The sequence below is a fragment of the Elaeis guineensis genome, chromosome 7 (assembly GCF_000442705.2).
Source record: "Elaeis guineensis isolate ETL-2024a chromosome 7, EG11, whole genome shotgun sequence".
NCBI classification, from domain to species: Eukaryota; Viridiplantae; Streptophyta; class Magnoliopsida; order Arecales; family Arecaceae; genus Elaeis; species Elaeis guineensis.
The window spans coordinates 72984365-73005573 of NC_025999.2; the positions used below are offsets into that span (position 1 = coordinate 72984365).

The 21209-nt window shown below is 35.7% G+C and overlaps 2 protein-coding genes across 2 annotated transcripts; both read right to left on the reverse strand.

The window, feature by feature from the left end:
* Positions 1–9295: 9295 nt before the first annotated feature.
* On the reverse strand, positions 9296–9981 carry LOC109506094 (uncharacterized). Its single transcript, XM_019851770.3, has one exon. The coding sequence runs from the start codon at positions 9837–9839 to the stop codon at positions 9627–9629; it is 213 nt and encodes a 70-aa protein (XP_019707329.1). The 5' UTR covers positions 9840–9981; the 3' UTR covers positions 9296–9626.
* A 1727-nt stretch (positions 9982–11708) lies between these two features.
* LOC105049001 (uncharacterized) lies at positions 11709–19868 on the reverse strand. Its single transcript, XM_019851661.3, has 2 exons — positions 19346–19868; positions 11709–12032 (listed from the first exon to the last, which is right to left on the reverse strand). The coding sequence occupies exons 1-2, from the start codon at positions 19752–19754 to the stop codon at positions 12001–12003; spliced, it is 441 nt and encodes a 146-aa protein (XP_019707220.1). The 5' UTR covers positions 19755–19868; the 3' UTR covers positions 11709–12000.
* Between the last annotated feature and the right edge of the window lie 1341 nt (positions 19869–21209).

The following is a 21209-nucleotide window of genomic DNA, read 5'->3' on the forward strand; positions in this document are numbered from 1 at the left end:
AAGGGATTTCTATATATATAATAGGTAAAGTGTAACCACTAAGGCAAACTGATTAAAGGATTTCTCCCAAGCAAGTGATTGAATTGGTTCTCACAAGAACAATTGAGATATTTTGGATGGACTCAGGGGAAAGGAGGATAATGGTCTCTCTTTGGACCAAAAGATCTCCTGGGTTAGCTAGTATGTTCTCATTATGAGTAAGGGAGGAGATAAAGCTGCCTAAAGATGTGGAATGCTTGTTCCTTCTTTAGTAGGACTGAAAATAGATCGGATGCTAGCATATCTATATCTATATTTAATTTATTTAATCAATATAGATATGAATATAAATATTAATCGAATGCAAAAAATTTATATCTATATTTATTTTAAATGAATATGGATACAAATCGAATATCGAACATATGGATATAAATATAGATATAAGTTGGATGATTAAACTTTATGGCCACAGAACTAAAGATATTATTAAATGAATAATAAATCAAGTTAATAGCATGTTAATATAATCATTTATTTTTTTAAAAAAGTCATAAAAGCTGTATAAAATTTAATAGAATTGCAAATGAAATAAGATATTCGGATAGTTGTCTATCCATATTATATCTATTTTTTTTATGGATATGGACATGGATACAGATATTAGTCGAATGCTCAGATTTCTATCCATATTCTGATAGATTTAGATATGAAAATAGATTCGAATAGATATTATCCTATCCACTTTCACCCCTATGCTCTAGGGATTTGTTTGTGGCTAGTTCCTACCAAAAGGCACCTATAAAGCTTTTCTAAAGCAATTAAAACTCATGTTGGTAGCAGAAGCTCATTTTTCTTGAAAATTTTAACTTTGTTTTTCTTATGTATTAGATGACTTGCAGATATGGGTGTTTCCTCATAGGTGTGATAGACTTTAAGTGTGGAGATAGGTTGTATCTTTTGTGCGAAAGAATGATTCACCTTCTTTCGCCACATCAACAATTGGATCACGCCATCACCCCTTTGAGATCTGGTGTAGGCTGAAAGAGTTTGGATTGCTTTGAGATTTATGCAAGGCATGACCAAATGGTTGACATTGCAAATGAAGATCAATCATTCTTTCATGCGAAACCCGAACCCTCAAGTGTATGGCTAGACCTTTATATTAAATAAGGTGATCTTTATATAAAAATTGGAGCCATTGATAACCTTGAGGAAGATAAAAACTTGACAGCTAAGGAGAGAAATGAAAGAATTAGTCTCAAATCTCAGCTTGAGATACTAGAGATAAAGATCTAGATAGTCATGGTTGATCGAGGGAGAGAGAAACATCAAATATTTCCACATATATGCATCCAATAGGCAAAGAAAGAATTTTATTGCTAATATTTAGAATGACGATGGTATATATCGCAACCAGCCAGATATTCACAAAGCTTTTCTAGATTACTACACTAGGCTCTTGGGATCCAAGGAGGATTCAATGGTGGAAGCTGATTGAGAGGCATTATACCTTGAAAACCATATTGACCTCAGTCCACTAGAAAGTCTATTATCTAAACCAGAAATCAAAGATGTCGTTTTCAACCTCCCAAGAGACAAAACTCCCAGCATGAATGGGTTCCCAATATCCTTCTTTCAGAAACACTGACAGCTTTTTAAACCTGATATCTTGGCCTTCTTTGAAGCTGTTTACAGATTGCCATCAGACCTATATAGAATAAACCATACAAACATCATTCTAATATCTAAGAAAAAAAGAGTGCACTGATATTAGAGACTACCATTTAGTCAGCCTGAAAAGTAGTTTCATTAAAATCCTCTCCAAAGTTCTATCCATAGGACTAGGACAAATCATAGATCCACTAATATCACAATCAACCTTCATCAAAAATAAAATGATTCATGATAGCGATATCACAGTTGTCGAAATTATTTCACACTACAAAAGGACCAAAGGGAAGGAAATTCTTTATAAAATCAACTTTGAAAAAGCATTTGACAGAGTTTCTTGGCGATTTCTCAGTCAATCATTAGAAAGAAGAGGCTTTGCCCCCAATTGGCAAAGGTGGGTGCTCTCGGTGCTTCAGACTAACACTTCCTCATTTATCATCAATGGCGAAATGGGAAGATCATTCTGCAGTAGGAAAGGATTAAACCAAAGCAACCCACTCTCCTCACATCTATTTATACTAATTACAAATGCGTTAAACTATATGCTCATCAAACTTTTGATAATAACCTTATTAATGGCCTTGGTCCTTTTCAATCAAACAAGAATATTAATTACTTACAATATGCGGATGACATAAATTGTCTTTTGTAAAGCTGCGAAAGAGAGATCAACACTCTGAAAGTCATACATAACATATTTGAACTTTTCACCGATTTGAAAATAAATTTCAATAAATCCAACATCCGTGGTTTAGGTCTGCCAATAGAAGAAACAAAAACCTATGCCAAGATGCTTGATTGTTCAGCTGCTCAGCTGTCGATCAACTACCTAAGTATACCCCTTCATAACATAACTCTGAAAGCACACAGTTGGAACTTTATTTTGGAAAAATTGGATAAGAAACTCGCTTGGTGGAAGCATAAGGTTCTATCATTGGCTGAATGGCTAACCCTTATAAGTTCTATCCTTAATGCCATCCCGATATGCTAGATGTCAGTCTTCTAGCTGCTAGACTTAGTCATTTAGAAAATTAACACTGCTTGCAGAAAATTTTTATGGGGAGGAGGAGAGCATTGTGGAAGAGTCAAGCATCTTACAAACTGGTCTATAGTGTGTTGCCTAAAACACATGAGTGGGTTGGGGATCAGGAACCTCAAAATACTAAATCACTCCCTAATTCTGAAATGGTGGTGGAACTTCTATATACAATCGAAAAAACCTTGGAAGAAAGTAATTCGAAGCATATATTATAGTTCTCATTTACCTTTGCCCACTTATAACTCAACTTCAAGAGGGGCTTTGCCTTTGTAGAGAGGAATTCTCAAGCTAGGCTGAACCTTCCAACACTTTATCCTTTCAAGAGTAGGCAATGGAAAAAATACATTCTTCTGATATGATGTTTGGCTAAAAGAAATATCACTGTGCAATGTTCTACCTGATCTTTACATATTTACTAATAATCTATTGGTCAGCATCGCCGGCTTCTTTTCTTACACTAATTGGCAATTAAACTTCAATGCCCCACTTAGTTATGCAGCTATAGAAGATTATCTAAAGCTCATTGGATATCTCTCAAGTGTAAGATTAACAGAGGATGAAGATCATAGACTGTGGAAGTGGAGTAAGAAAGTAAAATTTTTAGTCAAAAATTGCTACCTCTTCCTAATCGCCAGAGGGGTACACCAAGCTATTGGGAAGACACTTTGGCAACAACCAATCCTAGAGAAAGTTAAGGTTTTTGATTGACTGGCCTACTACAACAAAATCCTAACAACCGAAAATCTAAACAAAAAAGGAGTCCGAGTTGATCAGTTATGCAGATTATATTATAGTAGCAACAAAACAGTGGATCATCTCTTGTTGAACTATCCATACTTTACTACTCTATGGTCATCTGTAACTTAAGGTTTACACCAACCAAAGCTGTCGAGCAACATCACTCAAGTATGGAAGGATTGGATCCAAACCTTCATGTGCAAGAAACAAGGTAGAACACTCACTTCACTCCTTTTAACTGTACATGGGATGATATGGAAAGAATACAATAATAGAATCTTTCGATCTGAAGTTACTTAACACTGAAAATTAAAAAGAAAACCACTCAGGTCTTTAAAGAATGAAAGCAGTTTGTCAAAGAAGCGGGAGAATCTAGCAAATCAAAGCTACAAGGCAAACTAAAGCATTTGCACTTACACATTACGAAAACAAGAAAGCATGGGCACCCAGGACTTCACTCATGCAAATAATAGTTTCAGACTCTAGCCATCTCTGAAGACTGACAAGTACTCAAGGTGGTACAACCAAGATATAGGGTGAAAAGGGTTCAGATGAGAAAAAGAATAGACTTTAGGAGTTGGCCTTGGATGCAGTGTAGTGGGTCATGTAGATCCCTATACTAACTAGCATTTTAAGCTCTCTCTGCAATTTCCTTCAAACCTCATATCCACCCTCTCATGCAATGAGTATTGTGGTCACTTCAAACATCAATCACCTTGTCACCCACAAAACCATGTACATATTAACCCTCTCTAATAAATGAACTTTAGGGGATTAACCCTTTCTTCCTAGCTTTTCAAAGAAAAAAAAAAGGTGATCTCTTTTCTAACCCACCCAAACTCTAGGACAATCATATAATCATGTCCCTCAAGATTTCTCTCTCAAAGTTTGCATATAGGGTTTTTATGAAAGGCATATTAGCAAAGAACTAACTCGGGTCTCACTCTTCTTTTCCTTATGCTGAAATGGTGGCAGCATGGTTGGGCTTTTATTATGCAATACTGTGCTTTGGAATCAAACAACTACATTTGGAAGGTGATTTAATAGTGGTCATTCATTGGATAACAACTCCAACCCAATGCAGACATCATAAATCTCTTCTATTTCAAGACATCATAGCCTAAAATCTTCTTGTCAATCCTTCTCTACTTTTCATGTTCATAAAGAAGACAACCAAGTTGCAGATTATCTCGCTAACTCTACTTTATCAAGTGATTTTATTCTTGATCAAGGGGATACTATTCCTCTTTGCTTGGTCTTATTCTTATGGTTGATTCTGCATCGATCTCTTACTAGAGAAGAGCAGTTGTAATTAAGTTCTCCACTGCTCTATGTTGCTCTCTACTCCTGTCTTCATTTGCTTTAGTTAAAGATTCTTACATAGTTTTCCTATTTTCTTAATATCTGTTGTTTGTATTTCTAATTATATCATCTTTTTCAATTATATTTACGTCTTGTAGTCTCTCATCTCGTAACTTATCATTGATATTGTTGTACCTTATTTTTCACTATAATAATGCCCTTCTTCAACACCCCCCTCACTAAAAAAAAAGATCTAAAAATCTCTCCTTGTCTAAATTCAAGTTTCTAAATTAATTACCTAGCATCCCTCAAAGCATAATATTAAACAACCAAAGTGAGAACAAGTTAGGGGTCTACCGTAGGCTTCAAAGAACAAGACTAATGGGACTATAGACTAAATGAATCGAATGTTCAAGTTCGGTAAGAATACTAGTCGGAATAGTTTACACTTAGTAGCATGATTTTTTTTTAAAGAGCCATCTTATACCATAGGAACAAATTTCTTCAAGATTAAAAAAATTAAATAATTCTCAATGTTTTGGACATAATTGAGTGATTTTCTAGGTTATTAAAGGTTAACAAGCTTATTAAGAACTATATAGTTTTTTGTATATTTATTTATTTATTAAAAATTTAAGAAACTACTGATTATTAAAATAAAAATAGTAGTTATTGTTGCTCATGATTTTTTATTAGTTATCTTTCCAACCTCATTGCTATTTTTTGGCATAAAATTAACTACTAATATCTAATCTTTCAAATAACATGAGGAGCTTTATTGTCTACCTAGCTTATCAACATAATAAATTTTTAGAATAAATTATAAAAATATCCCCTCAACTTTAGTTTAATTTCATGATGATCAGAGAGAAGAAACTTAAAGATACATTGCATAGTGATTTTCAATTTGACATCCTTTTGAATCCAACTAAGAAGGTAAGGACGTAGATGAGGCTTGGTCTACAATCCTAGTTTCTGAATCAGATTTTTAGAGATCAAAATCTTTTGGCTTTCGAGATCTAGAATAGCCTCAATGATATGCTGCTTAATCTAGATCTTTAGGTGAAAAAGTTCCTTATGTGCCTCTAGATCTGCTTCAATTATTGTCTCGGATTTTTCTCTATTAGGTTCATTTGGAGTCTGTTTACTTGAGTTTGAATAGCTCCACAACCTTCATAGTATTGAAGACCGCCTTCTCTTCCTTCTTTTCCTTCTCAAAATCATCATCCTTTAGCTTCCTCCTCCTCTTGGGATGCAACTTGAGGTGAAGCTTCCAATGCTGGTCATTGATATGTTCGCAAAGGTTATAGTGATCACAATAATTTATTTGAGTCATGTTGATGTGCTTCTTGCCCTTCTTATCTTCTTTAGGGCAATTTTTCTCCTCAATCACTATGGGTTTCACATTGGCTTCATTGATGTCTTCAACTTTGAAGAGCTTCAACTTTTTTTGGATGCTCTCATGGAGACCTTCAATATACTTCATGAAAACTACAATATTGTCAATGAAAATCTCAAGGGAGATTGCTTGCTTGTGAAACTCTATGGTGTAATCTTGGATATATTGTTTATATTTTTGCTGTAGATATTGCCACTTGATCCACCGATCTTCCTCATGGCCAATTGAATAAAATGTTCTCTTGATTAGGCTCTTAAATTTGATCCACATCAGATTAGAAATATAGTTGTTTCTCATATATAAATTTCATCACGTGAGAGCATGGTTAGAAAGCTTGAGACAAGTAAAAGATACTTTTTGGATACTAGAGTATCCATAGATAGTAAAGTAGGTCTCTAATTGTTCCAGCCAGTTATCTAGCTTTTCTGCATCAATGGTCTTGTCTTATATGGGGATATCGATTTAAGGTTCAACTTTAAATGGCTAAAAAAAGACTTTTTTTATACCTCTAAGTTGCTGGTCCTCTTTGTTGGATGGAGGATCTTCTTCTCCAAACATTTGAGATAGTTTTACAACTAGAGTTGTTGACACTTGTACTTGTGCTGAAGGTATCGCCAATCTAGAGATGATCTCAATGAATTGGATAATCTTCTCCTTTAATCATGTGAGATGCCTCTTTATCTTATCATCCATCGAGGAAGAACTAGCAGTCATACTCGCCTTTATCTTTAGTCGCATGTCTGAACTATGAACTAAGGCCCCTATAGATGTAGAGGACCAACGCTCTAATACCAACTTGATTCGATTAAGGAGAAGAAAGATTTTCTTCAATCCGCTTAACTCCAATCTCCTAAAGAAAAGAAAGAAGAAGAAAATTTTTTTTGAAAGTAGAGATCAAGTCTCTTTTTTTTCTCTTTTATTTTTTCATTGATTTAAAAATGAGGTATATTCCCTCATTTATAATAGCGAGGTTTATCCTTATACAAATTAGGTTAGATTCCTCTTCTAGTTCTAAAGAGATTCTTTTACCTAACATAAATGTGTCTATTAGAAATAATCTGAAAAAAGCTAAAACTCTTCAGGAAGTAGATTTTAGCTTCTATATTAACTCTGCCTTTTATTATTCTATTATATTCTTTTCAGATTAGATGCTACACTTGTCAAAGTCTTGTCCAAAAAAAAATTTCAGATTGACCAGCCTATTTCGGGGCCTAGACAAAATAATTTCATCCTAACTGTTACAGGTCTGACCCTCTTAACGGAGTGACGTCATGTTGTAGATATCTAAAAACTGCTCAATTCGAAAAAAAGATCATCAAAATCAAATATCGTAGGACCAAATTTTGATCTTTAGAAGTTTTGCTTGCGAATTAGCTTTTCAATATGATAGATCTCTCTTGGATCCTAACTAACCCTCTCCGTGGTGGCCAAAGTGGTCCACATCGAGTTTGAGGGATCTTTTTGGATCATTTTACTTACATCCCTTCAACTTTAAAATATATCAAATTGATCCTTCAAAATTTTAAAATATTTCAAAATAATCATATTATTCACTTACCAACAAACGAATTAGCTTTTTATTTCAATGGATACAAATTCCCCTTTATAGAAGAGATCTTCAGTGAGGAAGGGATGGAGGCGAAGAGAAAACCACTGTGGAAGGGGAGGGTGGGGCTGCTAAGATCAGCATAGAAGGAGAAGGTGGTGTTGAAGGCCTCATAGGTAGGATTGGAGGAGGTGGAGAAGGGGTGAGGAGGAAGGAGAGAGAGAAAGAGGGGTCATTGGCAAGGAAGAGATGAAGGTAAGTGGAGCCACTATGGAGGAGAAGGGCTCACAGACGGGCTTGGAAGAGGAGGACGATGAGGAGGAGAAATGGGTGAGAAAGGAGAGGAGGAGGAAAGAGGGATTGCCGATAAGGAACAGTTGGAGGTGGAGGAAGCTGCCATGGAGGGGAAGGGCTCATGGACGGACTTAGAGGAAGAGAAGGAGAAGAGAGTGGGGAGAAAGGGGAGAGGGAAAGAGCGATTGCCAACAAGAAATGGACAGAGATAGAGAGAGAGAGGGCTTATAGGTGGGCTTGAAGGAGGAGGAAAATGAGAAAAAATGGTAGGAGGAAGGAGAGGAGGGGAAAGAAAGGTTGTCGGCGACAAAGAGGTAGAAGTGGAGGGACCCACCATAGAGATGAAGGGCTCATGGGTGGGCTTGGAGAAAAAAGAAGAGGAGAAGAAGTAGATGAGAGGAAGGAGAGGAGGGGGAAGGAAGAGTTGTTAGTGAGAAGGAAGGAGAGGAAGGGAAGGAGGAGGGAGAAGGAAGGGAAAGAAGGACGACGAGGAGGAGAATGGGGTGAGGAGGAAGGAGAGGAGGAAAAAAAAGGAGAGAGAAGGAGGGACGTAGGTGATTGAGGTGGAGAAGGGGAGTAATCAGAGAGGAAAGAGGGAGGAGATGGGAACAACGATATTTTTGTCATTTTATAAAATGAAGATATTATATGATGGTCACATGATACATTCTCTTAACATGGATGGACGATAAGACAATTTTGGAACTTAAGGGCTAGTTTGACATTTTTAAAAGTTGAGGGGGTGTCATTGAAATTAGACTAAAATTGAGGAGGTGTTTCTATAATAATATAGGTAGGATTCAATTCTAAATTGTTTGCATCCAATCTCATTGATCATATCAACTAAGCTTGTTGGCACTCACCATTTTTAAAACCTTAGGTATCTAAATCATTGGCAAACTTTAGGCATTTGTCATATTATTTATTTTTCCAAAATTTAAAACTTTAATGCTAGTCGAGTTGCTCCAAGTACCAAACTTGTGACAAGGTCTTGTGCTAGTTGCTTTAATAGCATAAAGTTAACAATAATGACCAATGTCTATCTGACTAAAGTAATGGAACCATCCTAAATTATATATGTGTTAGAATGCAGCTAAAATTTCTAGGACATCAAAAAACTGGTGGAGAAAGTAAATGCCCGATGTTACCGCGTGGGCCAGATTTTTATCTACTAAGTTCCATTTGCTTACGCGTCGCAAGAAACTGCAACATTACGCATTTTTACAGACCTAACCTGTGAAACTGGCGACAATGCATCTCAAACAGTTCGGTAGTTGTTAAACTTGGCTTTCGATCCATACGCTTTACAATTTTGCATTGCAACATTACAAATTTATTAGGAGCCCATATATAAAAAGGAGATGTGGCATTTCTTAAACACGGAAGGATATTTTTCAGTCCATTCTCTCATCCTGTTGATGACGCTGTTGACAACAAATAAGAATCTTGACGAGGTATTTGGCATCAAGTGTTCATCAATTCATCAACCACAATGACAGACTACCATGAACTTGTGAACGCAAGTAAATTGCGTTTTAAAATGGAAGCCTTAACTTTCATCAAAACACAAATGCTCTATAAACCATAGTAACACAAGTACATTAAAAAAAAAAAAATCCGGACCAAGATGGTGGTGAACTCTTGCTCGTCTTGGATCAAGCAGCATGCACATGTATACCAATCGCAATGACCAGGATGGTTAATAGACAAAAGAATAGAATGCTATGAACCAGAATTGAGATCCCACTGGTGCTCATATTCCCAAACTCCACCACCCTTGCCCTCGCCGGCAGCTGGAACAGGAGGCCTGGAGAAAGGAGGATGAAGAGGATCACCGCAACGATCACCGGTCCCCAATCAGTAGACATCTCTCCTCTCTCTTTCTCTTTCACAGCTTGAAGGGGAAGAAGATTATTTTTTCATTGGTGATGTGGGATATATAAGTGGTTGTGGCAAAGATTTAGAGAGGGAAGGAATGCCTGCCATGCTTAGGGGAGAAGAAAGCCGAGGGGAAAAAGGTAATGTGAGGGGTGGCTTTTGAGGCAATGGGAACACTTCACCTTTATACTTTGATGAGCGCTAAAGAATTGCTTTTACCCACGCATGAGAACATGGAAGAGATGCAGAAGATCTAGATAATCCTTCCCATGATCTCATAAGGCGCAGATACATCTGAGGTCATAGATTCCTTACTTGACCCCCTCTGGGTGATATTACACACCTTAAGCAACACCCATTGCCCCCACTGAAGGGAGGTCTAAACTTTTTAAAATCAATTACTCTTTCTAAATGAATTGGATTACGATGCAATTTAATTTGAATGGTTTGTAAAACTGCTGCAAAAATCCAAATGCAGCAAGCCCTCGTATAGAGTCACGAGTCAAGTATAGAAAAATATGGATTTTGTATATCACCTCTTAGAGTCCGTTTGATTGGGATATATTAGATTATAGGATAATTTGATAATATTTGAAGATGATTTATTTAAAAAAATAATTACAAAAAAAATAATTTTTACTATATTTAGTTGGTAAAAATATTATTCCGAAAAATGGTACTGAAAAAGATTATTACATTTGGTTGGAGGTGAATCTATACAGGAATATGATCAAATTTACAAATACATCCTTCAACATAAAATTTTTTTTAATATTAAATAATATTATTATCTCCAATTAATTTTTATATAATAACTATAATCACATGGCCTTTTACATAATATCATCTCTATTTTAATTTTTTTGTAAAAAAATTTTACTGAATGAATTTGAAAAAATATTAAAATAAATTCAATGATTACATATGAATTTTATTAAAATATTTTTGCTAAGTATGAATAACTACCATTCAAACATTTATCAAATATCAATCATCCATGATATTTATTTTATCTTCTCTCTTCAAAAAATAAATACGAGACCCATCAATTTTTTTATCATCTCGCTCTTTTTTCATACCAAATATGATAATATAATATGAAATTCATTTTTTCATATCAAATTATCCCCGACTAAACAGTCCTTTAAAATTTTCTTACACCCTCATCCAAAAATGATCTACTTTATGATTAAGCCAATAAGTCTTCATTTGCAACCAAACTTAGAGGGGTAGGGGAAGGAGGCAAGTTAGATAGAGGGTGGGGGGAAGGGGGAGAGACATCACAACGTAAATTTTTAGCATGCATCTGGATCATGTAACAATTTTTGTCAATCTTATTCATCTATCTGCTAACAATCCCTTCTTTTCTTTTTTTTTTTTTTTTGCCTGAATCCAACTTTTTTATTACCAGCATTATGGAAATCATACACAACAATGATTATTTTCACAAGTTATGAACTTTGCCCTAAATGTTCATAAGGACAACTTTCTGGTATCCACGAGATAAATTATTACTAATAAAAAAAAGGTACATAATAACTTTAAAAAATATCTTTAAAAATTCTTTATAGGCCATTAACATTCTCCTGTAACAATTCCAGCCGGGGACATTGCACGGTCGGAACAGCACTTTTTGATAGAATGCCCTAAATCGAGCAATCAACTCAGTTCCGTTGGAAAAACAAGACCTTTCACGAATTTCCTCAATACAATTGTTCCCGTCTTCCCATTTGGGTACCGTGGCCAAACTTATCAAACAGATATTGTAATAGCTAAAACACACAGGACATGAAATTTCAGGCTCTAAAGCAGCCTTCCCCTAAAAGCGAGCAGAGGAAAGAAGACCATTGGCTCGGGGATAAAGAAAAATAAGGTACCAGATCACCACAGGTAAATATCAGGATTTCTAAAATCCCTTTTAGCAAAATACATTGCATCTCTACAAAGCAACTGCTGAACAGAAGATGACATATAAGGTGCAATAACTAGTACAAGGTGTGACTAAAGTACTAAAAAAAAAAGGTAGCAGATTTAGGGATGATATAAACCAGGAGCAAATGAGATGGATCAAGTCAAATCCTGGCCTGCAAATAAGTTTTGATGCTATGGACCTCCGTGGCAGGCCAACTTACATCGGTTGCAACTTCCCATCTAAATAATTGGAAGTTTAGAGAAGAGTTGGCCTGCAAAAAATTATACATCCAAGTCAGAAAGGTTTTCTGGTTAAAAGTTACGCAGTTAATTGCTAGAATCAAACACCAACAGATTTTTTTTTTAAAAAAAAAACCTGCCTAAAATCACAACATTTACCAGCATGCATGCAACTTGTTCAATAATCTTTTTCGATAAAAAACAGACACATGTAAGAATATATGAATAACAACAATTGTAACACATGTGAAAAGCTCATGACAATCAACTAAAATTTACATCAGGTGATCAGGTCATCCTCCTCACTTCCACATACTGACTACTATAGTATCATACAGAAGCACAATCACTCGCTGCTCAAACTTCTCCCATCATAATGCGATGAAATTGCAGCTTTCCACTTGACTTCTTTAGTCCTACCAACAAGCACAACTATTTTACCAGGAGCAGTCCAAAAAAACACCGCTAAATCTAGAGGGAATGCACTCAGTTTCAATGTCCAATGTGGCAGGGAACCATCTAAAATATGATAAAATAAAAGGTTTTTTTACGAATTAGTCCATCTCTATCTTTTTTATATTTATATAAAAATCCTTATACAGTTCTCTGTTTGTATAAATCGGTCCTTCCACTAGTTTTGGTCGATCGAGCCAGTTAAGGTTAACTGTGGTTGTAGAAAGACAAAAATGCCCTTGTCTTTATAGGGCATCAGGTTTGGAACTTGGTCTTTTCTCGCCTGCTTCTTACTTAAGAATTAGAAGAGCATTGGTTAAGGGGCCAGCGAAGTTTGAGAACTAAGAGAAAAAAATGTCTAGAAGATAGTAGACTAAAACCATTCAGAGAAAGTAGGACATTTCAGTCTCATCTAATTAACCTGAGGGACGTCTAAGCAATAATTTACAGATTTTAGGGACTAAATATAGATATGGAAAAGACAAAGATCATTATGCAAATATGAAAAATTAGGGACTGAAATGCAAAAATCTCTAAAATAAAATAGAATAAAAACTTATTTCATCAACGGGATATGAACCCTTCATTAAACTATCACTACTCTCATGTATGACCGCATCCACATATCATGAATCATGATCCCAAAAATGTTTACTCTCTCTTGATAAGAAGAGAGCTGTCTATCAAGGCCCCTTTCCAGCTCAAATTTTTTTTCTTTTTTTTTGAAAAAAAAAATATCTTAAGGTTCGCCGAACCATCTCAAACTAGACAATTCAGGACGTGCCGAACCATACCGATGGCCTACTGATACAGTTTGGATGTTTAATTCAGAACACTGATGAAAACAAAGGGAGGGAGAAGGAAAGGAAAAGGAGAGAAGGGAGGGAAAGAGAGGAAAAGCCGATGATGGCCGTCGATGGCCTGTCGAGGTTGCCGAAGGGCCGTCAGGCCCTCAAATGATCGATCCATGGAGGGAGAGAGATGAAAAGAGCGGAGGGAGGGAGAGAAATGGAAGGAGGCCGGCGGTGGCTGCCAGAGGGCCATGGAGGCCCTCGAAGGCCGAAACCCACCTCCCCCTGAAGCTTCTGTTGGTTTGAAACAGGGGTGATCACCCATGTTTTGAATTAGGCAATTTTTTTTTTTTGCTCGATTCATAGTGAAATTGGCAACATTGTTTCCAACATCATAAGTATCACCAACTTCACTATGAGTCAGGCAAATTTTTTCCCTATTTCGAACAAACGAGAGTTGGGGGAGGGATTTCGGCCTTCTAGGGGCCTTCGTGGCCCTTCGACAGCTACCGCCAACCTCCCCGCAGCCTCAACCTCCTTTCGTTTCTCTCCCTCCCTCCCTTGCTCTCTCTGTCTCTCTCTTCTTCTCTCTCCCTCCATGGTTTGGTCATCCGAGGGCCTCCTCGTCCCTCAGGTGGCCACCACCGGCATCTCCACGGGCCTCCCTTTCCTTCCCTTCCTCCCCACCTCTCTCTTTGCCACCCTAGTTCTCCCTCTCCTTGGCTTCTTTGCCATGCTAGTTCGAGATCGATATGATCCGATTCGGGGGCATACGGAATCACATCCCCAGCCAGCCGACACAGGATCCGATTCTAGTTTTGCATTCCTTGCGTTTAAGTCTTTAAATCAACAAGATAGGGAACCTAAAATCAAGCAAACTTATACCAATATGTTATCATAGAAGGAAGAAAAGCTTCAAAACTCACATCAATGTCAAGCTTAAGCGCTCCGATTCCTCCATTTGATCTCAATTATCATATACTAAACAATGTCATTAAATTATATGCTTAAATAGAGCCTAATCCTTCAATCCACCAACGAGCTTGCTAAATCATGGAGTTTATCAAATTATTAGCCAACTTGACTCTTCCTCCTACTCGATTAGAGCCACTCATAAACTTAATCAAATTAAAGGTTGTGCAAAAAATGCCAAGGAGTCCATAAAGTGAGATATATTTACATGCCAACAATTATAATCATCACATTTGTAGATATGTAAACAATATCTTAGCTCATTGTTGTATTGTGCATGGGATTGCACTTGAGACCCAAAAGAACAAAAGGTGCTATTCCTTTTATTAAGACATCTAGAATACACTCTCTAGGTAAGTAAAACTTTGTAAAATAATTACCTGTCTTGTAATTACAATAGCCTATGGCAAGCCAATAACATCTTATATGAACCAACTACTACTAGGCACTAATTACTACCAAATGCTGGAACAAAACCCCCAAGTGTTTATTGACTTCAACTAAAATCTCAAATCAAAGTGAAAGCCCAAATTTTCCCAACACATGATCTGAAACCTACTCCATATCTTTTTATACATTCCACATAATCAAGGTCATTCATCTCCAGACCTTCAGGAAAGAACATAGATGAACTTCTTGCAACCCTATACTCGTTATGTATAATATGCTGAACCCCATTTGCGTATAGATTTGAATCCACAAAAGCACTAACCCTAAATTATATAAAACCAAGATGAAACAAAGGAAGAAAGCTACTGAGAATTAGCCCAAGTGTTTTGACATCAAATCACAAATCATGAGACTCTGGAACAGTGAAAACCGTTATAACACGAAGCAGCATTAGTCAATAATAAGCCATTAGAACAAAACATTAGAGAAAATAAGATTGAACACATTTTTTAGTTAAAACAGAAGAATGTTACATCACAATGAATAGGCAAAACAACAAAAACAAGAGGAATTACAAAAAGATTGACAAAAAATGGAAAAAATCATAAATTTCAAGTACAAGTTGTTGAAATTCCCTAAGATTTTAATCTCCTTATCCAATCTGTACAAAACCTAGAAAAACACTTCTGACTAAAAAAGTCTGAACTTATCAGAAAACTAATGTACAGAATTTGCATAGGAAACCAGAACACAGAATCAAATAATGCATACAGCAGAAACTTCATTCACGATGATGGCACTCAGGCACTTCAACTTACCTAATTATATGTTATAAAAAGTTAATGTGATACAAATTGGAAATGCAACACAATTTCCCTGCACAAGAAAATATTTTATGCACCAATATAACTAAAGAAAAACCATCAACTGCTACATTTTCAACATTAAAATATCCAAATCCCCCAAGAAACTCAGTTCTAAGTCAGATTTGCCCATTCATAATTTGATACAAGAACATGTGGTTCGGCATGTGACTTATACAAAAATATAAATGAAAGATTTATGGTGGTCAGGAATTGGAGCTATGCAAACATCCAATTATCTTAGAGAGAAGATTCAATGAACTCTTAGAGATGACACAAAATACTCATGTACATTATGTAAACTTAAGTGACAAAGTTACAAGATCTTTGAAAAATGGATTCCATTTTTGGCTGACAATGAAGAGTCTGGGATCTGCCACTCATTATCAATCAACTCCTATGACAATTGAGGACACATTAGCAGACACCATAGGCTGGCTTTGAAGTTGCACATATTTGGTTCACAACGATGCTGAAAAGAAGGTTAAGAAGGTGAATTGTAAAGACTCATCTACCAGTGACAGAACACTAAAATCTAAAATTTGATCTTCATTTGATCAGATATGCATACTTTCCGACCATATGCAGAGTGCGAGATCTAACACACATTATCAGTCAACTCCTCGCACAATCAAGACATGTTAGCAGAAACCAAAGGCTGGCTCTATAATTGCACAAATTTAGCTCACTATGATGTTCAAAAGAAGGAATAAAAGATGAAACAATAAAGAACCAACATTGTCTACCAGTAACCAAACACTGATAAGCCCTTTACTCAGATATGCATAATTTCCAAATTGTAACCCCTAATCAGATCATTTGTATGATGAGGTGCAACTTCTCATGCTGGATGGTTGTCTTTTACTTAAGTCCTAATCACAATAAGAAAATACTCCCTCCAGTCATACAAATGGTCTGTATCATTATATTGAACCCACCCATTGCTTAACATATATAGAGCACTCCTCAATCCTCCTTTCGTTTTTCATCATGAGATTAAAATTGAAAGCATAAATATCAAGCATGAAGTACAATGAATCTTGGATGCAAGGAACCTTCTGGATACACCTGCTTTGTCTGCATGCAGTAGAGCAACAAATGCTATCGAGCAATAAGTACTACACTTTATTCAACAACAGCTAAGAATTGAGATTGTTTTGTTCCTATCACACATAAGAACATTTAATCAGACAATGAGACACAAGACTGAGTGTTACATTTGCACAGAAAGGGAACTTATGCTACTCATTGAAATGTTTCCTTTCTGTATAGAGAAAGTTGAGTTTCCAAAAATTGAGGTCAGCTTTCCACACATGCTTACTTCCCTATACTTCAGTTTATAGTGTCATTAACTGATTAACAAAGTAGAATAATTTTATTGAGGTATTGACAATGCCACACCCCTTTTGATAATTCACAAGCCAATCTCACCTAGAATAGCAGGTTATAACAAATCTCCAAACAATGATCACACCACCACTGCTTGTAATCAGATAATAACATAACAATGGTAACTCATAAATTCTTGCAAGTGGTTTATCAAAAAAAGTGGGAGAAGCACTTTAATCTGCCAGAGTTTATACTATCAGAGATTTGACCAATTGCCACAAATAACATGAATGATATCCCTTTTTGAATCCCCCAATTGGGTTACTTCACTAAATTCAAATGTTAAAAAAGAGCTTACAGTACTTGTAACCTGCACCATATAGGATCTCTCGTCATCTCACTTTCAAGTTTTGTCTCCTATATAATGAAAAGCCCCTAGCTAGACTCTTCTATTGCTTGGACAGAAGAAGAAACAATTTAGAACATTTCTATCAAAACCCCAAAAGCCAGCTAATGATTGACATTGAAACTTATAGACCTCTAACTAATAACTACCGCTTACTCATAATGGCCTGGAAAGAATTCTTTTGTCAATGAAGTAACCAGAAATAACATTAGGGCTGGCCCTAAAAGGAATACCCAATGGATAACAATCTTTCTAACCAATAACAAATAGCTGGGACAAGACTGAACAGTTATGGTTATCATTACGGTAATCAAGTGGCCAGATGTCCTAATTATCATCGCATTAGAAGTCATAAACCAGCAACTCAAATATTAAGTCTTTCTCAATTCTAAATTGTGAACAAAAAATTTCATGTGCAACTAACATTAAGTCTTCATTCATGCCCATAGTTCAAAAGCACTAAAAGGCTATCTAGCATGACATTAACATCTTGCATATTAAATTTTACTGACATCATACTTAATCATCTAGATCATTGAATGATTAAAAGAAACATAACTTCTTTTACTCTGACACACTTGTTTAATGTATTTTCCTTGCACATCCAGAAATTTTCAAAAGAGCTTTTTATCCATCATTCGACACACTGCGTGCATGAAATACCCCCTAGATAATGGAAGGTAAGTTTCCCAAAAACAGTGACAGTAGGATCTTATATCGTACAACAGGTCCATAAACTTTTGCATATAGAAGTACAAACTTTTCTTCAATCTGACTATCAGCAGGAGCTTCAAGGACAATCATGGTTTTTTGTTGAACTCAATATATTCAAAGTAGTCTACCATGTCCAAGCATGTCAGCTTATGTCCAGGCATGTCATGTTGCTGTGACATACAGCAAATACGACAAGCATTGGAACATTTCAAGGAGTCAAAATGAACAGGACAATTCAGGAGTTTGGCTACATGTACAATTTCAAATAAAGCCATCATGCATATCTCATATAGAAAGATACAAAAAAATGTTCATTCATTGAGATGATGCCTACAAGGGCTACATATGGTTCATTGTCAGGAACCTACATGACAAGTCTAGCAAAAGCATCGAAAGGTGAATAATTTAAAGCTGTGTTGAACAAGGTTAAAAATAATGATTGCTTAATTAATGCTATAACAGCTATTATTAACGTTCTGCAACACCCCCAGGACAAATCAACTGTTCATCTTATATTCTAAAATTGGAATCTCCATAGCAATTTAAAATATTTTATTCTATACTATTTTATTTTATATTTTGAGTCTCTGTAGCAAATCAACAGTAAAATATCACTCGCTCTAATTTTTCATATTTCGGGCATTATGGCTAAAAACAGTCTTCATAATAGCCACTATTTTGTTCCCAAAAAAGTCTAATAAAAAAATGAGAACAACTATGATTTCCACTATAACAGTCGATAACAGTAATCTTGGACATCCATTGTAACATGATAACAGTTTTTTAAACCTTTGCCAAACAAGAGAAGGACAACCTATAAATATAAATAATTCAATGAATGACGACAAAAAAGAAGGGGACTTCGTGAACATAACTGAATCGACCCAATCTCAATTAATGCTTTCACCAACTGCAGATCCTGCACACCCTTTCATGTATTATTAAAAAAAAAAAAATCCATCTACACCAATTTCCAAAAACGGGACGCAATTCATGATATATCAAATGAAGATCCCTCAAATGGACTCATCAGTTATATCAAAAAAAAAACATTTTCCAACTGGGAACTATCAAGGAAACCTGGAAACGCATTCCAAAAAATCGCAACTATATCAAGATGCGATTATACACACCTAAAAACACTAAAGGAACAAAAAAACAGAAAAAAAAAAATCTTCCAATACCCACCCCCTCCCCACAACCCCGGCACCGATCAAGATATAATATAATTCTTACCTCTATCATTTAAAAATAGACCTACAAAGCTTCATATAAAGATTACATTCCAATATAACTTAACGTAAGAGCAAGATCATCGACATCAACAGGCGATTAAAGCGTGAACATATCAAGCAAATCAATAGCACCAAAAACTAAATTTTACCAAAATTTAAAGAAAAAGAAAAAGGAGGCCATCGAAATCTCACCGGTGATGTCTTTGGGGGACGAAACCGCAGGGGAAGGGGGAGGGGGGCAGAGGATCGCCCTCCCTAACCCCGATAGATTCGACACGATTCCGACGACATAGAACAGCATAATCAGCCCGATCACCCAAGGCATTAGAATGAACCCGATCACGAAGGTCACCGCGCCGCAGAGCATGAGCGCGAGCGACGCCCCGAGTAGGAGCGACGCGAAGCCCACCGGCGAGACCTGAGACTGCCTCGCCGCGCGGGGTCTCGCCACCACCGCTGGCTGCGGGGGCCGTGGAAAAGGCGGCGCCGCCGCCTGAGGGGCGTCGGAGGGGGGAATGGCGAGGTGGGGGGAGCGAAGGAGGGTGAGGAGGAGGGGGCAGAGCTCGTAGAAGAGCTTCGAGGCCTGGTCCTTGCCTCTCATATTCGGAACACTAACGCCAACCCTGTGAGAGAAGAAAAGGAGGAAGACGAAAAGGGAGGAAGCGGCGGGAGAGAGAAAGGACAAAGGGAAGGAGGGCCGTTTTGGGAATAATGAACCGGTTTGGATGAACGGGGATTTTGATCGGATCGAGGCGAGGAGTGGATAGGCTCCGAAACTCTTCTCTCTCCTCCTTGCTTGCTTTTTTTTTTTTTTTTTCTTGTTTTTTCTCCTCCTTTTGTTCTGCTTTTATTTTTGAAAAACTAAACAAAAAAACTTCTAACCGGCGTTTGTGATTTTTTAAAAATTTTTTAATTAATAAATTAGATAATATCCATACAAATTTATTTTTATATTTAATTTTTTTTGATATGATAAAAATTTAGATATCCGAATAATATATATATATATATAGAGGTAGGTAATTATTCGATAATATGATTATCTGATTTTATTTATAAAATTATTAATTCTATATGATATTTATTAGCTTTTAAATGAAATAAATAAATAATTATATTAATATACTACTATTTGATTTATCATATGATCCTAAAATTTATATCTATATAAATATCAATATAAATTTTTACATTCTATTAATATTTATATTTATATCTATACTCATTGGAAAAAATATGTATGAATATAAATATACTGATATTTGCTCTATTTTAATCCTAGTCATCACCAAAAAATGATAGGATGAATAATGTTAAAATTATTTTTAACAACAAAAATCTACTTAGAAATTATTATTTTTTATGATAATTTTAATTTTTACACTACTAGGTCGTTATCGTTGGATGAATTTTTTTTTTTTTTTTTGATAGAAGGGACCTATGTATTTCTAATTGAAAATTGTGAGTATAGAAATATTGACCAGAAACACCAAACATCTACCAGGGAACAGTCGACACGTCCTAGGATTAGTAGGTTTGGAATGGAAGCGTAAAGTGGGATGCCACGATTACAAGGAAAGCATATGCGTTGTTTTCTACCTTTTATGTTACACCAATATGTTAGATTTCTCGATCTTATAGATAAAATACATATATTTGGTAGATAAGAAGAGCAGTTGCTACATAGATCAGAGGAGAATATGTCACAGGCTTACTATACAAAATTGAAAAGAAACACACGTAAATACATATAAATGCAATATTAATTAAAAATATTATTTAAATTTTTTATTTATATAAATATCAAAGATGTATTCAATATTAATATTTAACTAAATATATATCCTGTATTATTTTTTTATTTGAAAAATTGTTAGTTAGTAACGTTCTATCTACCACATGTATCTTGCATCATCTAATAAAAAGTGATCATATCAATCCAAAAAAATTAATTTTTTTCATTCAAATTAATAAAAATTATTAGTTAATGATCAAAATAAATTTTTTCTCTTCAAAATTTTTAAATCAAACTTGAATGATAATATTTTTTTTCAAT